We start from the raw sequence: 20,530 nt of genomic DNA on the forward strand, positions 1-20,530 counted from the left end.
GTGTTTCCCTAGTATTTCTTAAGAGACACTAGTTTTAAAAAACTTTTTTTGTAAAGCATACATTACACTAATTACTATTTTAGCCATTTTAAAGTATACGATTCAGTGGCAATTGAGTACATTCATAGTGTTGTGCAAACATCGGCATTATCCATTTTCAGAACTTAGTTATCCCAAACAGCTCTATACCTATTCAACAGAAATTCTCCTTACCCCTTGCCCCCATCCCCTGGTATCTTCCATTCTACTTTTTGTCTATAAATTTGCCTATTCTAGGTATCCCATGTAAGTGGAATCATAGTATTTGTCCTTTTGAAAGCCATACTGTCTTCTCATGGAATAATTTATTCAGCTAAGGTTTAATGTTATAACTGATTTTTCGTTTTTCCTGCTTTTATAAATTTATCACTTATTAGACACTATTTTTTCCTCATTTTTCCTTTTACTTATTTTTGTTAATTTGAAAGTTCATTTTCATTAGTGGTTTCTTACTCTCAGTCAAAGGCATTATGGTATTACTATTAATTAAAAGCAAAATATCTATTTTTTTATACCAAGGTCACGCTATTTGCCTTTTACTTCCATTTTACCCAGAGAAGTTGAAACCTTTGGAATACTTCTTAGCTCTTGCATCTCCCATCCCTTCTTTCTATCCCCTTGAAATCTTTGAAAAGCTTTTGCTTTGTCATTCTCCCGCTCCCCAATTCCCTGATTTTTCTAATATAGTTAGGTATTTAAAAAATTTTCCTTACGGCATGTCCCTTTTTAAAATCACTTTGGTTATATATTCCAACAGAATGTATTCTTACTTCTGCAGACTTAATTTCATGTATTATATTGCTCACTATTACTCCTTCCCTTTTATCTTGAAGTGCCATTTGGTATAACAAATAAAGTACGTGAACTAGACCTACATGCACAGTTAAAGTACATGAACTAGACCACATATAAATGAGTAAATGTCAGAAGCAATGTTGAACAAAAAAATTATTTGAAAAAATTACTATTCGGTAAAATTTCTCTAAAGTTCAGAAATCCTCATAGTATATTGTAAAACTTGAAAAAAAAATTCAGGCTTGGTTACATCTAGGGTGGAATGGAAGAGGGTAAGATTAGGGAGTGGAACATAGAGGGCTTTAAGGGCGCTATAATACATTCTTCAAGTATATTATAATACGTTCCTCAAAATGTGTATGAAAATGACCAGGAGACTCGACTTGTTCTATTGTGTGAGTAGTATTGTTTTGAATAAGAAAGAGCGTATTGAGGGCATTCTTTCCTGATATAACACCACATGGGAATATCAGGAGGTTGAGAAAAGAGAGCTAGAGAAGATGTACTAATAAACCAATATCAAGTTTCTTTCTTAGGTAAGATCGTTTTGGAGCTGCCCATCCCCATATCCAGTCCGTCTTGTCTTAGGAGACACAAGTCATATTTGAGCCCTTCCAACATGTACCCAGCAGTAGTTTGAGTATGGTAGGGATATTAAGGTTGTTCTTTTGAGGGACATTTCCCTCAATAAATCTCTTGCACGTCTAATCCCATCTGCTTCTGGGGAAAATATAAACTTAAGACATGAGTCAATATATGTAAAGTGCATGGCAACATAGTAAGCAGTCAGTTCCTGTTAGTTTTTGTTATAATAAACTAAGATGATGGTGATTTTGATTATGGTAGTGGTGATGGTAGGAAGTGTCCAAATTGGAGAGACATTTAGGTGATATATACAGTAGGACTGTGATTGAAAATAGAGGATAAAGGATTAGTTTGCCCAATTTTTTGCTTATCACTCCCCACTTCACATGCCAACCATATTGATTTGTGTACAGTTCACTGCAAACACCTAGTGATCCATAGTTCTTTACTCATATTGTTACTTCTTCATAAAATATCTTACCCCAACTTCTTACACCTTTGCCTGGTAAACTCCTATTTGTTCTTTGAGATTAAGCTCAGGAATCAGCTCTTTCACGGAGCCTTCCCTTTTCCTATTTACCTCTCTCATTTCTACCCTCACTTTCTCCTTGGGTTCCAAAACCATCTTGTGTTTATATTAATAGTAGTAGTTGTAAACATCTACGATGAATTATAATCAGTCTATTTTTATATCAGTTTCTTCTTTTAGACTCTAGATTCCTTTAATCATGAGGTGAGATTGCAAAGGTATTATAGGGGTCAGTTAATGGTTATTTGGTACTTTATTCAAAGAGCAATGGAAAACCATTGGAAGATTTAAATATAGAAGCAATATGATATGACTTTTGAGTTTTATGGAGATCACTTTGGCTACTGTTTGGTGGGTGGATTGGAAAAGTGCAGAAATAAATTTTGGAGAATGGTTTAGTGTGGGCTCTGGAGCCGAATTGCCTGGTTCCACCATTTACTAGCTCCGTAATCTTGTGAATATTACTTAACCTTTCTTCGCCTCAGTTTCCACATGGAAATAAAAATAGTACTCCTTCAGAGTTGCTGTGAAAGTTAAATGAGTTAAAACAGCTTAGAATAGAATTTGGCATATAGTAAACAGATGTTACCTATTATATTGTTATTTAACAAATATTTGTGTGCTTACTGCATCCTAGGCACTGGACCAGATACCACTATTAAGCTGAATTTAACAAATGACAAAAGAAAGTTCAAATTAATATGCAGACAAAACTTTGGGTTATAATAATGTCCCTAAGAATCTGAATATAAATCAAGCTATTTGGCCATTGTTACGTTATAAATTTGAAGATGTTTTATTTAGGTTTCTTTGACATTTTTTTTATAGCAGGTGTCCTTTAGGGTACTGAATGAGTCACTGTGGGACATTTTTTGGACAAAACAATCCTCAATATAAGACTCTCCTTTTGTTATGTTTCCCTGTCCTACAACTTGGTAATTAAGAAATTAACTTTGTGAACATTTATTATAATTAAATATATTTCTATAATAAATGACTTTTGAGTAAAATATGTCAGTTTTGTAAGTTCAGGGCTTTTGTATGCCAGTCTATGAGAGCTTTTGTTGTTTTTTTAAATAAAGGAGACAGTTGTAATTGATGTGTAAATGTAATGAATGTAGGGGGTTGTGGAGGGGCAGGGGGAAGCTAGAAGATTCTCTAACAGGATTTAAATTACTTAATTTTTAAAAAACAATAGTTTATTGTGTTAAAGAATTAAAAGGATTTACACTTTACACAAGAAAATATTAATAGTTCATTTTGGGGGGTGGGATTAGGAAATAGTATACTTTTATAACAAAATATTTTATGCAATAAGTAGCAGAGATTTAAAGTAAACAATGATAAAGAAATTAAAATATAAACAAATGTATATGTGACATAGAAAGAATGCTTGGTTCATATGAATGGATTCAGGCACCCTTAGGTTGGTCTAGTAGCATGGTTCATGGAAACCATATTAAAATAGAACTTAATACAAGTTTTGTTTTTGTTCTTGTTCCAGTGTGAATGTTCATTTATCTGCTTTATTTTTACAGAGATGTGCATGCAGTTTGTCTTTGGGATGATAAAGGCCCAGCAAAAATTCATCAAGCTTTAAAAGAAGATATTCTTGAATTCATTAAGCAAGCACAGGCAGTAAGTTCTGCATCTTTATATTATTTTAAGACTTTACTCAAAGAATATTATGTTTTTTTTATTTTGAATGTAAGACTTCTTGAAGTAATTTTAAATATCACATTGTCTTTTGACATATTTGTTAAACAAATTTTTTTTAATGAAATGATTGTTTGTTGTCTCCCCTAGTGACGTTTCTTTCAAGAGAGTACGTTATTATCCGCAATTAAAAGATAGCATAAAAAAATTAAGATTTTTATATGTTCTTTTGACATCCCCACCACTGTTATTTTTTGGCATATGCAGAAATAAAGTATAATTTCAAATCAATTCTGACATCATTAATATATACCTTACCACTTTGAAGAAGAGCCGAAGGACATAAGATTATTTCCCTTTCTAAAGAATGAAGTTTGAAAACTAGAGAGCTAGAATTTCTTATTCCTTAGTTGAAATTTTATGTCAATGTCTTATACATTAGTGAAAGTTGTCTGTTAGAAATCTTGTTAAAAACTAATAGCTGCTTAGCAGTTGGAAATTGAAAATAAGTTTTCTCTATATGTGACTTAAAGGAAGATACTGAAATTTAGTATGTGATCGGTAAATATTTAATTCTGCTAATGTTTGACCACTACCATGATGAAATAAGAATAATGTTATATTGGGTATTATAGTTATGAAATAAAAGGCTTTATTGCTAACACCATTATTTCTGCCATTTTAATAATTTCAAAAAATATTGTTTTAGAGGAAATTATATTTTAAAGAAAATAAATCATTTTTCAGATTTATTTAGAAAAATTAAATGTTTCAGTGTCAAAATTTAATCGAAACTGTATTTTTACAAAACTGATTTAGGAGTGCAGTTTCCACTTGTAGTGGAAATCATATCAGCTTATCTGTCCATGACTTTTGGTGAAGATAAATTATGTATTTCAAATTGGTAGAGGTTTATTCTTCAGTTTCTGGAAATGAGCTCATAAAGAATCATCTTAGGTATTGTTAACAAACGGTAAAAAATATACTTCACACTAGAAAACAAAATATGTTAAGAGTTTCAGTGTAACATGACCCAGTGAAGTTTGGAATGTAGACCTCAGTAAGAACTTGAGGATGGGATTTCATGCCACTAATTCAGAGCAGTTAAATTATAGGAATAGCAGTGCCAGACACAGGTATATGATGTTAAAAGATTTTTAAACATTTAAGAAAATCTAGCTTTGTGAGTTATTTTACTAGTCAATTATTAGACTAATTGAGCTTATCTCGTTAGAAAAGGCCAAATCTCCCAAACAGGAAAGACAGTATGCATTAAAATGTTTATTATAGCATTATTTAAAATGGCTATAAAAAGGAAAGTAAAAATATACTGCACTTGGGAAGTTATTAGGATATTTAAATTTTTTTTTTAGATTAACATTGCTTTTACTTGCTCATAATTCTGTGGTTTAGTAATTTGAGATAGGCTTACATGATTTCTCCTAAGCTTACTAATGTGGCAGCGGTGAAGTGCAAGGACTGGATGGCCCATGAGAGCTTTTCTCACATACTTGGTGTTTGCTGCTAGCTTCCATCTTGACTTCTCTCCTCTCATGTGGCTTCTCATTCTTAAAGAATGAGAAGTGGGTCTACAACAGTGGTCCCCAACCTTTCCAGTATTGTCTCAGAAATCTCACAGTATCACATAAGCTGCATTCTGTTGGTCAAAGCAAGTCACAGGACCAGCCCAAACTGCGGTGGTGGAGAAACAGGCTCCACCATGTTTTTAAAAAATTAGATATAATTAATATTCCAGAATATTCACCCTCTTAAAATATATAGTTTGGTGGGTTTTGGTATATTCATGAAGTTGTACAACCATTACCCACTAACTCTAGAACATTTTCACTGCCCCAAATAGAAACTCTGTACCCATTAGCAGTTACTCTCCCATTACCACAACCACTAATCTACTTTCTGTCCATATAGATTTGTTTATTCTGGACACTTCCTATAAATGGAATTGTACAATATGTGGCCTTTTATCACTAGCTTCTTTCACTTACGATAACATTTTCAAGGGTCATCTGTGTTGTAGCTTTTATCAGTATTTCCTTTTCATGGCTGAATAATATTCCATTTCATGTCTATGCCACATTTTGTTTATTCATCATTGATAGACATTTGGGTTTTTACTTCTTTTTGTCTATCTTGAATAGTGCTGCTATAAACATTTGTGTACAAGTTTGGTTTTTCTTGGATTTTTTTTTTTTTTTTAGGTATAATTGACATATAATAGTTTAAGGGGTATAACATAATGATTCAATGTTTGTATTATTGCAAAATGGTCACAATAAGTCTAGTTAACATTTATCACATAGTTAAAAACTTTTTTTTCTTGTGATGAGAACTTTTTAAGAATTAATCTTCTAGCAACTTTCAAATATGTGATCCAGTATTATTAACTATAACTACCATGTTGTATGTTACATCCCCGTGACTTATTTATTCTATAACTGGAAGTTTGTACCTTTTGACCCCTTCCTCCATTTTGTACCCTCATATGGTCTGGCAACCACCAATCCTTTCTCTGTATCTATGAGCTTATTTTGTGTTTTGTTTTTGTTTTTTTTTAGATTCTACATGTGAGATCATACAGTGTTTGCCTTTCTCTGCCTGACTTATTTCACTTAGTATAATGCTCTCAAGTTTCATCCATGTTGTTCCAAATGCCAAGAAATTTTTTATGACTGAAAAATATTCCATTGTGTATATATACCACATTTTTTTTAGCCATTCATCCAGTGATAGATATTTAGGTTGTTTCTATATCTTGGCAATTGCAGAGAATGCTGCAGTGAACATGACAGTGCAAATAGTCATCCCTTGTTAACTGTTGGGAGTTGGTTCTAGGAATCTGCCACTCCGTCATTGCAGTTAACAAAATCCACGGATGCTCAAGACCCTTAGTCAGCCCTTTGTATCTGTGAGCTGCATCTGCAGATTCAGCTAACTGATGATGCAGAACCCACAAATACGAGTGCCACCTGTATATTTTTTCGAATTAGTGTTTTTGTCTTCTTTGGTTAGATACCTAGAAGTTGAATTGCTGGATCATATGGTAGTTCTATTTTTCATTTTTTGAGGAACCTCCATACTGTTTTCCATAGTGGTTACACCAGTTTACATTTCCAATAACAGTGCACAAAAGTTCCCTTTTCTCCACATCTTCTTCAATACTTGTTATTTCTTGTCTTTTTGGTAATAGCCATTCTACCAGGTGTGAGATGACATCTCATTGTGGTTTTGATTTGCATTTCCCTGATGATTAGTGATATTGAGTATCTTTTCATATTCCTTTTGCTCATCTGTATGGATTTATTTTTTTTGACTATTGAGTTGTATAAATTCTTTGTATCTTTTGGATATGAACCTTTTATCAGATATGATTTGCAAATATTTTCTCCCATTCAGTAGGTTGTCTTTCTATTTTGTTGATGCTTTCTTTTGATGTACAGAAGCTTTTTAGTTTGATGTAGTCCTACTTGTTTATTTTTGCTTTTAGTGTCAAACTCAAAAAATCACTGCCAACATTTAATGTCAGAGAGCTTACTGCATATATTTTCTTCTGGGATTTTTACAGCTCAGGTCTTAAATTTCAGTCTTTAATCTATTTTGAGTTAATTTTTGTGTATTATGTAAGATAGTGGTCGAGTTTAATTCTTCTGCATGTGGCTGTCCAGTTTTCCTAATACTATTTATTAAAGAGACTGTCCTGTCCTTATTGTATATTCTTGGCTTTTTTTTTGTCATAAATTGACCATAGAAGCATGGGTTTATTTCTGACTCTCTATTCTGTTACATTGATCCACATGTCTGTTTTTATGTCAATGCCACACTCTTTTGATTTCTGTAGCTGTGTAATAGTTGGAAATCAGGAAGCATGATACCTCCAGTTTTGTTATTTCTCAAGATTTGGCTGTTGTGGGTCCATACAAATTTTAGGATTGTTTGTTCTATTTCTGTAAAAAATGCCATTAGTTTTGATAGGGATTGCATTAAATCTGTAGATCACCTTGGGGCGTATGGACATTTTAACAATATTTTTCCAATTCATGAGCACAGAATATTATTTCATTTTTGTGTCTTCTTCACTTCATCAATGTCATAGTCTTCAATGTAGGTCTTTCACCTCTTTGGTTAAATTTATTCCTGGATATTTTATTCTTTTTGATTCAATTTTAAATGGGATTGTTTTCTTAGTTTCTCTTTCTGATAGTTTGTTATTAGTGTACAGAAACATAACAGATTTTTGTGTTTTGATTTTGTATCCTGCAACTTTACTGAATTTGTTTCTTAGTTCTTACAATTTTTTATGGAGTCTCTAGGGTTTTCTATATATAATTTAATGTCATCTGCAAATAGTGACAGTTTTACATCTTTCTATCCAATTTAGATACCTTGTATTTCTTTTTGCCTAATTGCTTTCCTGGGACTTCCAGTATTATGTTAAATAGAAGTGGTGAGAATGGGCATCCTTCTCTTGTTCCTGACCTTAAAAGAAAGGCATTTAGCTTTTCGCTGTTGAATATGTTAGCTGTGGACTTGTCACATATGGCCTTTATTATATTGAGGTACATTCCTGCTATACCCACTTTGTTGAAAGTTTTTGTCATATGAGGATGTAGAGTTTTATCAAATGCCTTTTCAGCATCTACCAAGATGATCATATGGTTTGTATCCTTCATTTGTTAATGTGATGTATCACATTAATTTGCCGATGTTGAACCGTTCATGCTTCACTGGAATAAATTTCACTTGATTATGCTGTATGATCCTTTTAATGTGCTATAGAATTTGATTTGTTAGTATTTTGTTTAAGATTTTATCTACATTTATCAGGGATATTGGCCTGTAATTTTCTTGTGGGACCTTGTCTGGTTTTAGACATGGGAATGCTGACCTTGTAAAATGAATTTGGAAATGTTTCCTCCTTTTGTAATTTTTGCAAGAGTTTGAAAAGTATGTGTATATAATTCTTCTTTTAATGCTTGATAAAATTCACCAGTGAAGCCATCTGTTCCTGGACTTTGGTTTTGTTTTTTGAAGTTTTTAGTTACTAATTCAGTCTCCTTACTAGTAATTGGCCTGTTCAGTTTTCTATCTCTTTATGATGGTAGATTGTATATTTCTAGAAATTTGTATACTTCTTATAGGTTGTTAAATTTGTTGGCGTATGATGTTTATAGTAGACTCTTGTGATCCTTTGCATATCTGTGGTCTCAGTTGTAATGTCTCCCTTTCATTTCTGATTTATTTGTTTGAGTCCTTTGTCTTTTATTCTTGGTGTGTACAAGTTTTTGCGAACTTTTTTTGTATACAAATATTTATAGCAGCCTTATTCATGATAGCCAAAAGATGAAAACAACCCAGATGTTTGTCAATGGACAGATAAATAAAATATGGTAAAGCTGTAAAATGGAATAGTATTCAGCCATAAAAAGGAATAAAATAGAATGCATGCTACAACAGGCAAATATTTAGACACAAGTAAAGTAGTACTTAAGGGGGAGACAGAGGAGAAGATAAGAAGGTGATAGCTAACAGATACAGGGTTTTTTTTAAATTGAGATATTAACATTTTTTTAGTTTCAGGTACACAACATAATGATATGTATATATTGTGAAATGATCACACTAAATCTGTGTGAATATGTTTTAATTTCTTTTGGGTATAATATAGTTTGTACAATAAATAAAATATTTTAAATTTATAGCATGAATATGTTCTAGTATTCTTTTAAAGCACCATTATTTAAAATGGGTACATTTCTTTTTTCTTTTCAGCGAGTACTGAGCCACCAAGATGATACAGCTTTGCTGAAAGCATATATTGTTGAATGGCGAAAATTCTTTACACAGTGTGATATTTTACCGAAGCCTTTTTGTCAACTAGAGATTACTTTAATGGGTAAACAGGGCAGCAATAAAAAGTCAAATGTAGAAGACAGTATTGTTCGAAAGGTAAGTCAGTTTTCTCATTTTTTCCCTAATATTCTTCAAAAAGAGGGCAATTTTAAGACTTTTGAAGGTAATTTAGATTTTAAATGGACTTTTTTACTTCACATATAAATTCCTTTTCAGCTCTTGCTGGGTTTTATTGAGTATTTTTCTTTCATAAAGTTTTAGCTTCATTCCCTTTCATCTTTTTATGTGGTCTTAAACTGTAGATCTGTCTTCACTTTTTCTTTTCATTTTCTCCTTTTCCTAGGTTTATCTTTAATATTTTACTTCTTTAATCTTTCTTTATACATTTACCTTCCTATAAATTAAGTTACTTTTATTCTGTTTCAAAAATTTCTTATTAGGTTATCTTCTGGTATCTCTGTGTTTAATCGTGGCTAAACTACTGTAATCTTTTCATCTTTTTAGTTGATTCTATTATAAACTCAGTATATACTGTGATTATTTTCATATTTTGCATAGTTTCTAGTTAAAAACTCTGTGCCCAGTAACAACTCATGATTTAATGGAAGAAACTCAGATCTGAAAAAGCTCAGGTTTCACTTTCAACTCTTCAATCAGTAATAACCTGTATGTCCTCAATTATTTTATGTTTTCCTACTTGTGAGAATCAAATGGAACCACAGATCTGAAAAGTAAAAAATGCCATTTGAATTTTAAACAACTTACTACTTGCTGCAATGGTTTTAGCAACAGACTCAGGCATTCAAATAGTGGCCTGGGCATTATTGTCCCAGCCTTAAAATTTATACTAATGCTGACAGGGTTACTGTAAATTTAGATACTCAGTGGTTCTTCATTGGTAGAAATAACGGCAATATGAGAAATTACTCCTCCCACTCCTGAGAAACTTCTAGATGCTTTTTAATTTACAGTTCCATAATTTTGTCCTCTCTTGTTTTTCTGTTATTCTTTTAATTTTTACCATTTCCTATTGATTGTGGTAGCATCGCTTAATGACTAAAGGTATAGATTCTAGGACCACAGTTGATGGATTCAAGTTCCAGTGTGCCACATATGAACTGTGGAAATGTGGAAAAGTTAGCTTTCCTCTCTGTCCCGGGTTCCACTTATCTGAAAGGGAGATGATAGTGTATCTGTATCTAAGTTACGAATACTAAAGATGAGTTATATGTGGAAAGTACTTAGAGCAGTGTAGGTACATATTCAATGTTATGTAACTGTTATTCCTGTTATTGATGCTCTTGGCTGCTGTTATTAATATGTTTACTATATTTGACAAAGTTACTCAGGAATATGTATATATCATTTTTATCATTTAAGTGGAATATCTGTAAGATGGATTTATATATTCTTTATTTTAAGGTCTGATATGAAACATTTTCAATTGGTTCTTTTCTCATTTATTATGTCTTTGCACAAATGTTCATTTGTGTGAACATTCCAGACACACACCAATATTTCTGAAATTCAACCGTGAAACTATAGGGGAAGTAACATTTTCCATGTAATACCATATTTAATTTTTCAGCAGCCACTTGAAATTTGTACTATTATTTTCACCATTTTACAGATAGGGAAGCAGGTAAATAAGAAAGCTGGAATTCAAATCCAGTTATATTTGATTCTGAAACGTGTTCTTTACCATTATTTACCGTATTTAAATATACTGCCTCCCTGAAGTATTCAAGTGAATGTAGGCCTAAGAATTTGATTTCCTTTTTTAGTGTTTGTACTTAACATTTTTTGGTGTATATGTGGTACCTGGTATATTCATAATTGAAATGATTGCATATTTTTTTTTTCCCTAGCTAATGCTTGATACATGGAATGAGTCAATCTTTTCAAATATAAAAAATAGACTCCAAGACAGTGCAATGAAACTGGTACATGCTGAAAGATTAGGAGAAGCTTTTGATTCTCAGTTGGTCATCGGAGTAAGAGAATCCTATGGTATGTTCTGAACTTTTATGATCAGAATTTTTTTTTTCATGAAAATTCTAAAACAATAGAGTAGTACTATCAAAGTTATGTTTATTAGCATATTGTCACATCTGCTTTTAGTGTCAGACGCTTTTAAGAGTACACAAAAGATACTCTGCTTTAAAGAAACCTACAAAAATTCATGTTCATGTGGTTAATTTATTTTTTCCATCTCCTTTCTTGGCTAGTGAATCTTATTAGCAATTTAAATTAGAGAAATGTAGATTTGAATCTATGGCAAAGGTAACTGGTTTTGTACATACATTTTTAGGATGAAAGTTAATTCAATGTGTACATTCCTATCTCCAAACTTCTGTTTCTGACAATGACATTCTCATCTGTTCTTTCAGTCAGATATGTCATTTCCTCTAACTAGAATATTATTTCTTTTCCCTCTTTATCTTCTAACTCATCCTCATCCTCTGTTGCTTAATTTCCAAGCTAGGTTAGGTTCTCTCATAGTGCTTTATAGTACCTGTGCCTCCCTGTTATAATTCTTTAGTGGAATTAACTGTGTTGCTGACACTTGTCTTTACTGAATATGGAAAATAGTTGTCAACAAGAATTTTTTTATATTAACGAAGCTTTAGTTATCTTTGACTTGCTTTCTCTATTGCCCTCATAGTCAAGTATCAAGGCTAAATTTTTCATTAGCCATGTCCTTAAAATTTATTCCTTTTTTATTTCATCTGCCACCAGTTTAGATTTCTTTAAACTCTACTTCTCGAATTTTGAAACAGTCTTCTTGTAATGATCATCTTGCTATCATTTTACCCATATGCTGTTCATAAGATTATTTTTTAGGTACTATTTTGTTGGTACTTTTTTTACCCATTTGGTACACCATGCTAAATTCAGATTACTTAGCCTGAGATTGGAGGCTCTCCACAACCATTCCTAATTTACCATCCTACCTTATCTTCTATTAACTTTATAATCCACTCAGACAACCTAGTCATTATACCTTATCTTAGCCTTGTGCTTTTCTATTTCTGAATATTTACTTACTTTATTAATCTATGTAAGTCCCAGATTATTCCTTAAGACTCATTTTAAATCCCATCTCTTCTGTGAATGGTTTCTTGATTTAGTTAAAAGTTAGTGTTTTTTCTATTCAAGAATAAAAAATAAAATAGTCCATGTTATCTACACTGTTTGTCACTTTACTGCTTTGTGCTGTTCTTTTAAAGTTTTTTATAGAGATTTTGTCTTAATGTTTTTATGTTCTTGTAAGCATTGTCACATAATGACTCAATATTTGTTATTTCATTTATCATATTCAAACTACTGATTTGAATTATAATTAGAGTAAAATTTTATTTTCTGTTTTTCAGTTAACCTTTGTTCTAATCCTGAAGATAAGCTTCAAATTTATAGGGACAATTTTGAGAAGGCATACTTGGATTCAACAGAGAGATTTTATAGAACACAAGCACCCTCATATTTACAACAAAATGGTGTACAGAATTATATGAAATATGTAAGTCAGAATTTAGTATATGTGATAATTTGAGCTATTCTCTTGATAGTCTTAAAATGATTGCTATTTTCCTTCTGGACAGGCAGATGCTAAATTAAAAGAAGAAGAAAAACGAGCACTACGTTATTTAGAAACAAGACGAGAATGTAACTCTGTTGAAGCAGTAAGTAATGTTGTAATTGTATATTCTGTGGGATTATTTGAAGTACAGCACCCCAGGGATGTTAAATACATAATGGAAGCAACGTTATTTATCCTTTCACACGTCTCTGACCAAAATCACTAGTTGTTTATATTACTCTTTCCCCGTGAGCCAAAGCACAGGTTTAATAGATACCTTATTCAGAACTCATTGTTCTTCAGAGCTGATGTGCAAGATAAAGTCTGTTTGCCATCCCTGCTCTAGACTTTACTATATTTAATGTACTTAATTTTTAATCCGTCTCCTTTTATCATGTGTTATGCATATCTAAAGTTAACCATTTCAGTGACTTTGCTGTGGCAAGTAAAATATACTCCCTCAAGATACAGTCGACTCTCAGTATTTATGGTGATTAAGTTCTGTAAAGTGGCTGCAAACACTGAATTAATGAGTACTGCCTAGTACCGACTATACTAGGGCAGATTTCTTCTCATTGGAGGATGTTTTCAAACTTCATCTTGTCATGAGATAAAATATTATTTGATAAGAGAATATCATTCTTTTATATTATTTTATTTATTTTGTAAGTTCCTTATTTAAAAAAAAAACTCCAGAAGTAGTAACCACACTGTAATATCTCTCCTGGGTATTTTCTTTTATATGGAGAGTGACCTTACTATGTTTTAGTAAGGAAAATGTAGCAATAATATTTCCTCCAGTTCCTTTCAGTTTTTGGAGCCTAGAAACTAGATTTAGATTTACATTCAAAGAAGTAACATTCCAGTTTGCCTGCAACCAGACATTTTTTAATTATGATTTTTTTTCTAACCTTTTTTGGGCATTGTCCATTTTGAATGGTAGTCATGTTTATTCTTTGTTCAAGAATCAAATTGAGTTGGATCTTTTTTCTCTCATTTTTGTTTTGTGTTGCTTTTCATAATGTGCAGTATATTTCCTATTTTAAAGGTTAAAATAACTTTGATATTGGCCAGAAGAGGGGCCTAATTTAGTGGTTGTTTGTAGAAGTTCTCTATAGAAATTTAAAGCCAAGCTTGGGCTTCATTCAGAAGGCAGCGAAGGCTATTAAATATTTGTTAAACAAGTATGCCATGCTTAAAGTTATCCCTCAGGAAGATTAATCTAGTGATAGTATGAAAGTTTAATTAGAGTGGCAAAGAGCCGAGAATAGGAAGTAGGAGTTTTTTTGCAGTAACTTAAGCTGGATATTAGGAGTACCAAGTAGGATTATAGCAATGGAAATGGAAAAGACAAGAGTGGAGAGAAAGACTTCCATAGGTGGAACATTCTATCATATGAATGGCATTAGATATTGGAGAGAATTGACTCAATAATGTTTCTGAGGCTTTTGGCTTGGGAGAATTACGCTACTACAGCGAGATCAAGTATAAGAATAAATCCTAGTAGTAAGGGAGAAAAGTGAGTTTAGTTAGAGGGATTTGAGAATTTTGAGTTGATCGATGTGCCCGTATCATCTGAGTGGGGATATTACAGTTTTGTAAGATAGAATTATTGTTCTAATCTTCTGCTGTATTTATACAGCTTAATTATAGCATATCCATACTAAACTTAGGGAAATTCAACTATAGAGGTCCAACTAAGAATGAGATAGAGCAAGAAAAAGATAATGAGAAAGGTAGAGATAAACAAATACACATGACAACTTGTATAGAACAGTTAAATCTCTCTTTCTACTTTAACACACATACACACACACACACACACACACACACACACACAGGGAAAAAACTTGAAATAGAAGATGTGAATTTGCTCTTCCACAGTTACCAAATAGTGTTATCTCACGAACTGAATGATTCTAGAGTTTAAAGATAAGTTTTTGTTTCATTATTTTTCAACAAAGACCTTAAGTGCAATATAGCATGCTTCCAAAGAAATTGTATTTTATTGGGATGTAAGAAGTCTGTTTGTGTGGTTTGTTTCTATTTTGTTTTGATTTTCTGTTCATTTTTTTAAATCAACTGTTTTGATTGAAATATGACATATATACTGAAAAGTACACAAAAATTTCAAGTATATAGTAAGTGAATTATCACAAAGCGAACATACCTGTGAAATCACCAGAAAAAGAATTAATAGCAATTCAGAAACCTATCATCCTCCCCCAGGACTGTTACCATCTTTTCCTTGAAAGATTGTCCCTCTGCTAATTTTTAACAACATAGATTAATATTAATCAGTGACCACGGTTTAGTGTGGTCAGCAAAATTCGATACAGAGGAGACATCAAGCACCATAACTGTAGAATTATGACATTGGGAATTTAAGGCTTAATGCAGATGTATTATTATACTGTATACCTCACTGAGCTAATGCCATTATACTATATACATAACATTTATTATATATTTGTTGTGATTTTTGTTTACAAAGAGAAATGTGTTAAAATGAAGTATGTTGTAATAGAAGGAACAATAAACAAAAAATCAAGTCCTGGGTTCTAATTTAATATGAATAAAGTGTAAACATTATTATTTGAATAGCTAGTAAGAAAGAATTCACTTTCTACACTAAAAACTTACTGTCCTAAATTCTCTCTTAGAGGAGTTAGCCATCAGAACCTGCTACGTTGTATCTAAATGCTTTATTGATACTAGTTTTAGTCTGTGCTTACCTATTAGGCTATTCTCATTAATGGAGGACAGTGACAGATTAAGTTCATAGGGAGCTACACAATAATGCACACCAGAAATTAAGATTAAAGTATGTACATTTTTGGCACTTATATTTTCCTCTGAAAATTAGCAAATTATTATGGTTTATCAATTACCTTTAAATTTAGTACAAGTAAATCTTAATTTTCTAAACCTGATTATTTTTCAATATATGCAGGAAAACAAGTTTCTGGACATGTATTCTGTATAATAGAGCAAATCTTACCCAGTTACAAGGCCAGGCCTAACAAAGGCCAGATGTACATATCAAGTAATGTTCATATAGTGCTTAGCAGCTTACTGAATTTTTTCATTCTTTATAAGAGTTTTAGTTCATTCCCTTGGATATTCCAAGCATTTGATTACATCATTTGCAAATGATGATGCTTACTTCTTCCTTTCTAATACTAACATCTATTTCCTTCAGTGGACTAAATCCATCTAAAATTAAATGGTTAGTTTTAGAAAAATGTTAATAATATTGGGGATCCTCTCTTCTTCCAGTCTTTAATGGAAGTGCTTTTAAATTTTCACCATTAAGCATCATGCTATTTTTTTGGCATGATATATGCATTTTATTAAGACAGTACTCACTTATTCTTCTTTTATTAATATCAAGCCCACTCTTCTTAGAGGAGAGCAACCTAGCTCCACTTAGATCCAGTTATTCATACAATTCTTATAAGCTTGATTATCATTGGATGGGCCTGTAGCAGAAGAGCAGCAATATATTAGTAAAACCAGATAAGAGGCTTCAGAGCTATACTGCTGAAGAGGCATTATTGACAGCAAACAAACAAACAAAAAACCATAACAGTAAGAAAAGAGAAAAAAAAGTTAAAAGCAAAATAACTCACAACTTTTTTCTATGCCTATTGGTATTTTAGATGATATTCCCTGAGGGCATTCAGTTAGTATTTATTATGCACCTAAAATATATTAGGCCTTGTGGTAGTTGGGAATAATAAGATTGACTTGGTCTCTATCTTCACTAGAGTAAAGTGACACTAGAATAAAATGAATTGTTTCTACAACAGTAATGGAATAGAGAGTGAATTGGTGGTGGCAAGCCTTCATCTCTTCACAGTAACTAGGACACTGATAGGGAGGCAATGTATTATAGCGGTTAGGAACATACACATTGGAACCAGATGAAGATTTGAATTCCATTGTTGTCATTTTACCAGCTCTGTGCCCTTTGGCAAGTTGCCCTTTTGCAATCTTTGCAGTCCTTGTCTTCCCAACTGTAAAATGAGATGATACCTATTTTACTTGTGTTATCAGAGTTTAATGAAATACTATGTAGAAAACATTTAAGCACTGTTCCTGGCCTGGTCATTTTTACTGTTGGGGCTCTGGTTTGGAGAAAGTTGCTTACTGATCCTAAGACAGATAAAAATTATTTTACTGTCTGTACAAAACATTGATAAAACTGAATTAGAATTATGTCACAGGTCATAAATTATTAACTTTAAATACTTATTAACCTTTAGTATTTGAGTATTAAGAGTAGTATCCAAAAAGTTAAGGTGAATTGGTCTGACTCATTGTTCTATGTAAAGAATTACTTATGTAACTAGTTTAGAAATGAAGCAAGAACCACTAGTTATAATGGTAAAAAAAGAAATCTAAACCAAGCTTGAAAGGCCAAGAGAAATTAATTTTGAGAATAACCTACCACACATGGAATAAATTAATTCTTGAAGACTTTATAAATACCTTTGTATCATTAAAGACCTAGCTGATAATGATAAAGTAGAACCTTAAAATGGAGAAACTTAGGATAATTTTTAGTTCAACTTCTATTTTGTAGCTGAGGCAAAGCAAATTATCACTTAACACAGAATTAAATAACTACAAGAATAACTGTTCTTATTGCTTTTTACTAAATTTCAATGAAGTAGAATTAATTGTTCATACTGAATACCACTGAAAGAAGGCTCTGCTATATAACTTAGCCTGCCTATCCCACCTTTCATCTTCACAGACCTATGCATTCATTCATTCAACAAATACTGAGTGCCTGCTGTGTTTTATGGCAGGCATCATCTTTGAAGAGTTTTGCTGTAGAGGAAGGTAAAACATCAAGCACATTGATAGTTAAAGTGTTTCACCTTGCAGACCTCTGGGGAGAGATTGCTATGGATTTAGAAGTTGTGCTCATCTCAGGCAAAATACAGGAGTTGATGGCATATGGCAAAAAGGTTTTTTCTTCACGGAAGCTAGCAAAAGGAGACAGAAAGGGAATACAAGGTGAGAGAGATGGTTTATCACTATCCTTTCCATTCAAGATGTATTTTTCAAATAACAATATATTTAGGGTTTTATGTATGTAGTACTTTAGTAAATGATGGGGAAGAAATACAAAAGAGGAATAACATGATCTCTGCCCTCTGAGAATTGACCCTCTTGTTAAGGCAAGACTCATTTGAAATAAGGAAAGAACTCTATCGAGCAATCAATATCCCTTCTTTTTGCCTGTATAAAATAGTTTTCTAAAGGGTTTTTTAACACACAAGAAACTAGACCATAATTATTCTCTTTATTTTTTTAAATCTTTGTTATGAAAGTTTTCAAATATTTACAGAAGTGGAGAAAATAGTATAATGAACCCAACGCACCATACCTAGCCCCCAGATTTAGCAGTGATCATCATTTTGTCATACTTGCTTGCTTTTCCCTTTTAACTTTTACCTCCCCACTTACTTCCTCCCTTGTTTCCTTCCTTATTTTCTTTCTCTTTCCTCTAGCATTTTAAACAAAAGTTTTACTCTAAACCCTTCTGTATTATAACATTTTAAATTCCTGTATATATTTCATCTACATTATATGTACACTATAATATACGTAGCCAATCCACTAGTGACGGATGCTTTAATATTCATTATTATTACAGTTTATTTCTTATAAATAATACTTCCTGGAACATCGTTACATGGCTATATTTTTTTTAACATCTTTGTGCATACATCTTTCTCACATGTGGCATTCTCTTGGAATGGAATTTCCTGAAAATGAGATTGCCGAAGCAAAGGGTATGCACCTTTTACAAATTGCTACATGACACCAAACTGATCTTCAGAAATGTAGCAATTGTTGCTCCCATCAACAATGTCCCTGTTTATCTTTGCTCCTCTGGGTTTTGTCAGTCTATTAATTTTGTCAGTCTCTTAGTATGGTAGATTTTTAAAGTTTGTGTATAAATTATTGAGGCTGGATATGTTTATTCTTATTATAGATCATTTGTATTTTGTGCATTCAGGCTAATATTTCATAAACATCACTTTCATTATTTAACTTATTCAAAAAACGTAGTCTCATTATTTGCTATCTCTGATTTTCAAAACTCTTTATAATTTGGCCCTAACCTATTTTTTAATTTAATACTGCCCTGCAAGAGTCATTCTAGTCCAATAAGAAATATTTCCTTATTCATACACTTCATTCTATTCATTTTTTTCTTGGATTCATTTCTGAGTAATATTTTCCCTTTCTTAATGTTTTACTACTTTTAACTTTTTCTGCCTATAAAAATCCTTCAGGATCCTTATAGCCATGGGTGCAGTAAAGTTGCCCCAAATTCTCTAGCTTTCATAGGTTTCCTCTGTACTTATTGTTTCTACCACTTGATTTAGTAGTATATTATGGACTGCTTTGTTGTGTTATTATCAAGTACCAACTGCTTGTGAGGCCATGAATACATAGCTATGGACAGAACAGTCTCTGTTCTTATGAAATTTATAGTGTAGTAATGCTGGATTTATTTCTACTTCTTTGCTTTATTGGTGAATTGAAACTTCTTTTCATATACCTCTGTTATATATGAAATATGCACACATTTTTTAGATATATAATTATATATTCTCAACTGAATTGTAAAATCATGTTTTATACTTCTCTACTCCTTAGAACACTTAATTCAGTTCTGAGCATGTCGCCATTACTAAGTATATACTTGCTCTGTTAATATAGTTACAGAACTTGCAGGCTGTGGAGTTACATACCTGGTCTGTTACTGCGGCTTAGGTCCTTATGAAGTAACTATACAACATTTGCAAGTTACGTAGCCTCCCTAAGCTTGTGTCCTCATATTGTTAAATACCTTCCTCATAAGGTGGTTTTCATGTGGGTTAAATGAGATAATGTATGTAAAGCGTTTAGCACAATAATTGGTACAGAGTAAGTGCTCATTAAAAGATATCCGATATTATAATGATTTGTTTAACCTCTCAAGCTAGAAACTGCTTCAGCAGCCTTTTATTTCCCTAACACATTCTATCTAAGCAGTTACCAATTTCTGCTGTTTACTTCAATTATCTTGTCAATTTAGCCTGTCCTTTGATCCTCATTGTAACCCGCAATGAGGGTTACAATATAAAATACATTTTATATTGTGGCTTAGTATATACTAAATTTATTTGCTCATATTTGAAACAAAAGTTTTATGAAATAATTGTTAACATTTGTGATGCACATTTTTGGTTGTTCTGTGTTATTTAAAAAAAGGCTTAGTCACAGCCATTAAAACTGATTTCACAACAGTTTGAAAAACACTGGTCTAGATTTTTGGAATATGCAAAATTTGTACTACTACTGAACTAGATTATGTTCAAGTATAAATTTTCAGTGAAGTATAAAACAAACGGAGTAACTGGGGCTTGGAGCTTATTTCAATTGCACTTTCACTTCTCTATTATATATAG

At 32.1% G+C, this 20,530-nt stretch overlaps 1 protein-coding gene across 1 annotated transcript in view; it reads left to right on the plus strand.

The window, feature by feature from the left end:
• Positions 1-20,530, plus strand: part of CUL5 (cullin 5) — an 82,720-nt gene that overhangs the window by 27,351 nt on the left and 34,839 nt on the right. The window contains exons 3-7 of the mRNA XM_039883161.1: positions 3,487-3,586; positions 9,392-9,568; positions 11,341-11,482; positions 12,847-12,992; positions 13,075-13,155. Coding sequence (XP_039739095.1) covers positions 3,487-3,586; positions 9,392-9,568; positions 11,341-11,482; positions 12,847-12,992; positions 13,075-13,155 — 646 coding nt within the window. The remainder of the gene's footprint in view (positions 1-3,486; positions 3,587-9,391; positions 9,569-11,340; positions 11,483-12,846; positions 12,993-13,074; positions 13,156-20,530) is intronic.

This window comes from Pteropus medius, unplaced genomic scaffold (genome assembly GCF_902729225.1).
Source record: "Pteropus medius unplaced genomic scaffold, Ma_sr-lr_union100, whole genome shotgun sequence".
NCBI classification, from domain to species: Eukaryota; Metazoa; Chordata; class Mammalia; order Chiroptera; family Pteropodidae; genus Pteropus; species Pteropus medius.